Source organism: Tarenaya hassleriana, unplaced genomic scaffold, assembly GCF_000463585.1.
Source record: "Tarenaya hassleriana unplaced genomic scaffold, ASM46358v1 Cleome5, whole genome shotgun sequence".
Taxonomy (NCBI): Eukaryota; Viridiplantae; Streptophyta; class Magnoliopsida; order Brassicales; family Cleomaceae; genus Tarenaya; species Tarenaya hassleriana.
The window spans coordinates 4,125,618-4,134,045 of NW_010967707.1; the positions used below are offsets into that span (position 1 = coordinate 4,125,618).

The following is an 8,428-nucleotide window of genomic DNA, read 5'->3' on the forward strand; positions in this document are numbered from 1 at the left end:
TATCAATAAAATTTAAAATAAATCAATGAAAATAAATAATTTAGAATTATCTTATATTAATATTTTATTATAAATACAGTTTAATTATATATATTTTATATTTATGAATATTGTTTATAGTTTTATTTATTTGTTATATAATTTAACTATATATAAATATTTTTGTAATAAAAATGAATAAAAATATGAGGCCTTTAACCCGTTCGTAAGACGGCCCTGCACGCAATGGACTCATCTTCGATTTCAGATTTGGTGTTTAGTTTAAAAAAAAAATAAATCGAATTACAATTAAATTATATTGGGCCGAAATAATTGGGCTTCATAGGTCCAGGCCCAAATATAATCTTCTTTTGTGAATCACTGAATCTCTTCCGGGTTCATAGGGTTGATCCGGTTTTCAATTTTCTTATATACAATAAATAAATAGTTACAAAGAGAAAATTGGTGGGTCACCAAATACGTACACTTTTTAAAATTTAGCGAGAAAAACAGTTTTTTTAAAATTAAAATACATTTATTTGTCTTGGGTTATTAGATATTTCTTTAACGTTATTACATTATACATTATTTCTAAATTTAATTTAAATATTCATTTACTTAAAAATAATAAGGATGAGAGCAACATTTTTTTCTTAGAGTTGGCAATTTTTATTTTGAAATAGATAATAAATAATTATTGCATCTGAAACCAAAGTATAAAAGAAAATGGAAAAACCTAAAAACAAATAGCTAACGTATAACCATATTACCTACATTTCGGTTTCTAGCTTTGTCGTGATTTGATATTTTCTGTTTTAATATTGACCCAACTTCATATTTATCGCATTTGTTCCATATATATATCTATATATATATATATATATATATATAATAAGGTAGCGGTGGATCACGTATCGTATGGGAAGTGAAGCCTATGAATGACGTGGCGAATTTGATATAGGCCAACTGTCACAGCAAATGGGGTAACTCTCATGTTTCTGGTCAGAGGGTGTTTTTGTCAATCCAACCAGATAAGATTGAGAAATATATATATTATCTCCCACCATAATAAATAATTGGATTGTATAATAGTTAATTCACCTGAGAATCTCGAGCTTTCATAACCAATTTCTAATCTACCCACCAAATTCCCATCCATTCGCTTTATATTTTGCACGTAATGTTCATGTTATAATCAATTGTTTCATCCGATAAAATTTTCAAATGCGAATTTTAATTTACTAAATTATATATTAAGGGAAATTGATAACATTTTACAAATATATATATTTTGGTTATACTCTTACGATCACTAAAATCCATATAGTTTCGTGATCACTTTATAAGCCCCAAAAATATATAGCTACCGACTGCATATAGATATTTGGATTTTTAATAATTAATTTGATATATAGTTGCAAAAAACCATAATTATTCGTCCAAAGTTTAGTCATTTCCTTTTGTTTATCCAATAATGACCAATGTGAAGCAAACATATATCATAAGAACATAAAAGAATACAAACCCGTAATCATTTACAAAACAAAAATAAATCAATTAACAGGTTCTGTAAACCAGACATAATATATTTAAGCAAACATACATGAAAAAAAAAATCACGAGAAATTTAATTTTCATTTATTATATAATTTCAATGGAAAAATGGCTTGAAAGTGCTCACCACCTTCTTCACTTGATCCACAAACGACGTATACGACACCGTTCCATCGTTCCCCGCCAACACCCTGTACTTATCCTTCCTCGTGAAGTTAGTGCACTCAAACCCTAACGTAGCCGCTAAGATTCTCTGCACGTAATTCGCCACGTCATGAGGGCTCTTCCCCGACGAACACGTGGCCTCCACGGGAAGCTGGTTCAAGAACGTAACCTCGTACACTGGTCTAGGGTTCATGAAGAAGAAAATCGGGTCAAGACCCTTCCAGCCTCTCGCCGTCGTCGCATGAAAGAATCCGACACGATAGTTCATCGCGACTGGAACGATCCTGTCCGTTAATTCCGCGAAAAGCCCACTAAATCTCAGCAAGAACGGTTCACGACACGTCGTTCCCTCTGGACACACGACAAGATCTCCGTTGGACAACTCCCTTTTGATCCTCTCGGCGTCGACATGTCGGATTCTGGTCAATCGGACGGTCGGGATAGGAGATAAGATCTCGGATAATCTCGAGATCGAGTAAGTAACGGCCGGGATTCGTCGGCCCAAAACGTAGGATAAGACGACGGGGTCCATTAGAGTTCGGTGGGTGCAAACGAAGAGTACGCCGGAATTTCCTCCGGCGGGAGGCGACGGTGGCTTGCCCTTGACAATGACTCGGCCGCCGAATATGCTCGAGACGTAGGGAATGGCCCACAACGGGAGGACGAAGCCGATGAGGATTCGGACAGTAGCAAGGACGATTCCGAATGGGATCCAGAGGAGGATGAGGAGCGCGGTCACCGGCGTCGGCCGCTTCACCAGGCGGCCGTCGTGAAAGATCACTGGTTTCGGCCGCAGCTGAAGTGTCCGGTTACGGTTGTTGTGGCTGTTGTTCGCCGGAATAGGTGAATGCATTTGTTCCTATACATATTCATGTATAAATTGAGAAAATGATTATAGCTAAATATCTAATAGACCATTGAAATGATAGTAAATGTAACAGTGTTACAGTACAATATAATCGTCTGTGCAATATTTTTCATACGTATATTTTTTTTGTTGTATATTTGAATACTTACCTCACATATCGATAAGAACGTGGCAGAACTCGTACGGACTGATCTTCCAAGACCAAGGCGAGGTCTATTACCGATAAACAAATTGCCAACCCGGTTCGAAATAGATCGATCAATGTCGGTTTCCTTTATTAAACCGGTGGAAAAACCGAACCGATTCACAACCAGCTCGGTACCTATGACGTCATCGGCTCGGAGATGATCCTTCGCGAACATCTCGGCCATAATCCTAGGCATTCTCGTGACCACGACCCTCTTATCGTGCGAGCTAAACACCCTCCATGCGTCCATGCTGATGTCATCCATGTAGAACTTTGGCAAAACCGCTCGAGCCACCGACTCGATCTCCGATTCACGTAGACCGACCGTGGCTACTAAGATCATGAGTCTGAGGCTCGCGTCTCGAGCCCCGAAAAGGTCTAGGGTCGCGATCACCGGCCACAGAAGTAACAGGACAGCGAAACGGACCAAACCGGAAGATTCGAAAGCAATGAGCATGAAGTAAGAGAATGGGTTATGGTTTTTCAGTAACGTCCCTTCGAGCTCGGACACGACCGAGGACGATGATGATGACGATGAATCCATGAACGTGTAATTTCGATATTCTTTAGGGTTTTTTTTTTGGCGGGGTAATTGGTTTTTTTCTGAGGGAATGAATTGGAATATAAAGTTGATGTTCTAATGGTTGGATTGACTGGTCTCTAATGCGAATAACAAGGCAGTTTATCAGTTTCACAACCACCTTTTATATACACAAACTCTCGCCTTTTATTTATTTATTTGTTTGAAAAATTTTAAAGAAGTCAATCACATTGATTGATGAAGCAAATATAAATACGCACACGTCACGCTTTATATATATTGCCTTGTTTGATGAAATGATCAGAGTGGATATTTCCATTCCTATTCCCAAATATCAACATTGAATTGAATTAAAAATATAATTACATTTTAATCAAATCCATTTTTTTAAAAAAGAAAATTAAATAAATATATTTTTAATAGAAACCAAATTCCAATCCAATAGAAACATACACATGCCAGTTATGAATACAGGGCAGGAAAGGGGGGGGGAAATTTGATGACTTAACTCCACCAATTTGGGCGGGCTGCAACGATATTATTAGGTCACGCGTATACCTAAAAAATACGCCGGATTGGACTGTTTAATTAAAATTAGGTCACTGACCTTTTATAACATATACTTTTGGAATGTGTATGTATATACTGTATTTTATACGCTTACCCAATTGCCCATTGCATAATATATATAACTGTATGTATATATATAGAGACGAACACGAGCACCTGTATGCATACTATACATATAACTGTATGTATATGCGCATGCATACATATATATAAAAAAAAAAGTTTGTTTCGCTGGAATGCTTCTACGTACTTTCCAGAACTAGTAAAAGAAAAATATAACAAAGTTGAATATAATGCGTGTTGAATTCATTACAGACAATAAAAACAAATCGAGTAAAGAACTGTTCATATGAAGTATTCATAGATATGAAAACGTAAAACAGATAACAAAAACAAACAAACAATAATTTAATATTTTTCTAAGCGAAACCCCATATTCTCAAAATCTTCTCATAACGTGTTTCATGCGTACATATACATACTTTGACATTTCTATATATGGGTTTTGTAAGAATGCGGTTGAATACACGTTTCAAGGATTTGATTTGAATATCAAGAACAAATTCTATAACAATTTTTTTTAAACGAAGGGGTTAATTAATTATCTGGGAATTAAGCTAAATCGTCACACTTTATATGTGTATACATATTATATATATATATATAAGCGTGTTAATTTAAATAACTTTTCTGTGCTAAGCTGCGCGGGTGCATTTTTTTATTTATTTTCTTTGACATAAGCTTCAGAAACAATCAGAAGCTTTCGGGTAGTATTAGTAAACGCTCAATATATATATATATATATTCTCTAACTGTATAGCCATGTTGGATGGGGTTAGGTTGGAAAAAATTACCAACTTGTGGGAGTAAAAAACATTGTTGTAAATAAAACTATATATATATATATATATATATATATGTATAGATGCGTGTGCAAGTGCGATGTGGCTTGTCTTCTCGGCCTCTTCTTGATTTTGCCGTAACCCTTCCGCGCTCGGCCCAAATAAAACTCACTCGGCTCGGGTTCGAGAGAATTATTTCGGGTTTAATTTAAAGGGGCCGTCAATTTCGGTTGGGTTGCACGAAATTGGATTGGTATTGTTATGAACCAAATAAAACATATAATTATACAAAGCTGCATCGAATTTCATACAGATGATATAAAATATAATCATAACGAAACCGAGTGAAATTGATACAATGTGAAATAAAACATAGTCACACCCAAAGCAAATAACTCGATTTCGAATTAAAAAGCCCAAAGGTTGTAATAAAGCCCAATACGGCCTTATGTGATTGTGATGCGACACACTCGACTTAATCCGCGGGACTAATTGTATAATTAATCCTTAATTTCAGAATGTAAGCTCTTGGCATTTTATTACAAAACCATATAATATTGGGGGAAAAATATTAAAAATAATTAATAAACATTTTCCTTTTTGCGTTGTATTCAAGTCATTCACTATGCTCCAATCTTGTATTATTTAATTGTCGTACGGTATGATGAGTTGTAACATGGAGACAAATTTTAGGCGGAATTTCTATATTACGAGTAGTTTAACAATAATTTCGGACAAGGTTGATTTCCACTGCTCGTCCGTATAATAATCCATTTAATCATACGATAACATATATTATGTCCCAATAAAATTATTTAATACACTAAACAAAGCTACTTTCAGCGCCAAATTAGTTGATCTATTGTAATCATCTTCACTTCACAGCTGCATGCAATTAGAAAACGATCAGTCTCCCTATGGTTATGGTTTGTTTGTTTTTTTTTCTATATATTTTTTTTGCTTGGCATCGAAATAACAATCAGGGTTTTGTTTCATCAATAACAACATATAAAACTATTTCAATTCAATTAGATTTTTATATGTTTTCTATAAAAATCTATGTAGGTTTATAAAAAAAGACAAACAAAACTCGAGATTATGTTTATATCATTGGGGGATATTTTAGGAAATATCAACTATAAACACTTGTGATTACACGTAGGGTCTGTGAAACCAAGTTTTGTAGTTTCGTGAAAAATGGAGATTACATACAAATATTTGTTTTTTTTTATAATCCGGAAGTTCACCGGGCCAAAAGCCCGACTATATCTCCCAGAGGACCAGAGAAACCCTTCTGAATGCCCTTCCCACGCTTGGATTTGAACTCAAGATAAGATTACATACAAATATGCATGCATGTTCCCATTAATTTATCTACCATCTAATAATGATCAGAACTCACCAACTAATTATCATATAAAATGCATCGTACATGCATATATATGTGTGTGTATATATATATATATGTGGGTATAGGGAAGGCTAATAAGTGGAATCTCCCAACGCATGCAAAAACTAGAGTAAGACTTTCTCATCAAATACGTATTCTCTCTCTCTCTCTCTATCTCTATCTCTCTCTGGTGGTTTCTCATGTAGCTTTCGAACATTCAATGCTTTAACCGCGTATACTTACGTTCTCTTACACATGTATATGTATATGTGTGGGTGTTTATATATGTATACATGCGTGTAAAGCTACAGGCTCCCAAACAAACCCTTTATTCTTCTCCTCTATCCTTTCCACTAACTCATGAATCTGCGACGAATTCGAGCAAACAACGCATAGAAATCTTGGTCCTTTTGGTGTCTATATATACGTGTCTATACATACACGTGTGGGGTAGAGGAAGGTCAGCGCTTGATGCCAATGCAGAAACCGGTGATGAGGTTGTCTGAAATGGCGGTTTTCGGGCCATTCGGGGCAGGTTCGAGGGAGGAGACAGCGTTTGCGTTTGCAGATGCCGAGGATTACAGCGGCTGCGTTTGGCCGCTCAAGACTTACACGTGCAGCTTCTGCACCAGAGAGTTCAGGTCGGCTCAAGCCCTCGGCGGCCACATGAACGTCCACCGCCGAGACCGAGCTCGTCTCAAACACAACCAAGAAGCCGATCACCAAGTTCACGTTCTCAAAACCAATATTCTCTGTCTTGTTTCCAAGAATCTTTCAGAAGATTCAAGAAAGTTCGATGCTCTTGCTGAAGATCCTGCTAAGAACCAAGAGAATGGTGAGGTCAGGACAGATTTGTCAATGGGTTTGAACTCGGAGCTGTGTCAGAAACCGACAACGAGATCTTATTGCAAAAGGGCCAAACCGAATCTCATTTATCGTCACGAGGAATTGGATCTCGAGCTGAGATTGGGGGCTCATTATGATGACAAGCAGAAAGGTGAACTGAGAACAATCATATAGCAATAATATGATTCATGGAGAAAAATAAATCCTTGAATTTATTGTCTTTTTTTCTTTCTTTCGGGCACGGTCCATTTAATTTCATGAGAGACAAACGAGAGGAAAACTGAAGCCAGAAGAATATTACAGCATTTGATCATTAATATTTCCTTGACATCTGAAAATAAAACATCGGAGAAAGAATGGGTTCGAATGCAGTTATATTCGACATTTTTCATACATACATTACACACACTGACCTATATTGAATTTCAAACTCTAAAACAAGAATAATTGGGCATCTCAAAATTTTTGAATATATTGCACCAAATAAACGGTCATTTCTCAAACCAAATATTTTTAAAATAAGGTTGGAAAGTTGAAACATTACAACCCAAAATTATACGAATTGTGGATTTCTTCTTTTGCATGTTTTCAAAATCTGAAACTGTGTACACATACGTAGTGACCACGGGCTGATTTTTTAATGGGTTTTGTTTGGTTCATGTGAAGAAGAAAAACCACAATTATTATATACAAATATGAAATGTCTATTGTATTTGTATTTAAAATCTCTATTTGGAAGTTGAAATACATAAAAGTGATAGAGAGAGAGAAGGGTCTTGTCCTTTGTTTTTAGGCAAACAGAGCTGATGTAGGAACCAATCATACCTGAAAACCTTCCAGGTAACAGAATCTGCCCACTAAACTCGAGACGACATAACGATGAATGGACCGACTTGACTACCGGGCTTGTTAGTTAGGCCCATTTAAATTGGGCCTACATTAGGCTCATTAATTCCATGAGATTTTTATGGGCCGTAAGCCCAACCTAAGGGTATTTTAGTCATTTCTTAGTAGTCCACCCTTCTTCCATGTAATTGATTTTATTAGATATTTATATTAGATTCGAGAAAATGTGTGGACTTGCAGTCCAATTAATGGGCCTATTCTGATATGAGGCCCAACCCAAGTTCTCGGTTTTTGCCGACCCTCACCCGGGAATATTACTCAAATAACCCACTTGGGTCGCAGCAATTTCAGTGTACACCACCGAAAAAAAAAAAAAAATTTGCGACCTTATTACGACTAATATATAACTAATATACAACTTATTACGACTAATAAACTACTCTTATTTTAGTTGTATATTAGTTATATATTAGTCGTAATAAGGTCGCAAATTTTTTTTTTTTTTTCGGTGGTGTACCCTGAAATTGCTACGACCCAAGTGGGTTATTAGGGTTAAAACCCCCCTTGCTTCCATCACGCCAACACTCCCGGTCCCGGTGAGGAAGCGCGACTATGGCGGCGACTGACAAAACTAAGCATT

The 8,428-nt window shown here is 36.2% G+C and overlaps 2 protein-coding genes across 2 annotated transcripts in view; one reads left to right on the forward strand and one right to left on the reverse strand.

Moving 5' to 3' along the window:
- Positions 1-1,463: 1,463 nt before the first annotated feature.
- On the reverse strand, positions 1,464-3,549 carry LOC104826829 (glycerol-3-phosphate acyltransferase 5-like). The gene is made up of 2 exons (XM_010559741.2): positions 2,716-3,549; positions 1,464-2,557 (listed from the first exon to the last, which is right to left on the reverse strand). The coding sequence occupies exons 1-2, from the start codon at positions 3,295-3,297 to the stop codon at positions 1,631-1,633; spliced, it is 1,509 nt and encodes a 502-aa protein (XP_010558043.1). The 5' UTR covers positions 3,298-3,549; the 3' UTR covers positions 1,464-1,630.
- A 3,054-nt stretch (positions 3,550-6,603) lies between these two features.
- LOC104827446 (tropinone reductase homolog At5g06060-like) overlaps positions 6,604-8,428 on the forward strand; it is a 3,990-nt gene continuing 2,165 nt past the window's right edge. Inside the window, exon 1 of the mRNA XM_010560618.1 lies at positions 6,604-7,093. Coding sequence (XP_010558920.1) covers positions 6,604-7,093 — 490 coding nt within the window. The remainder of the gene's footprint in view (positions 7,094-8,428) is intronic.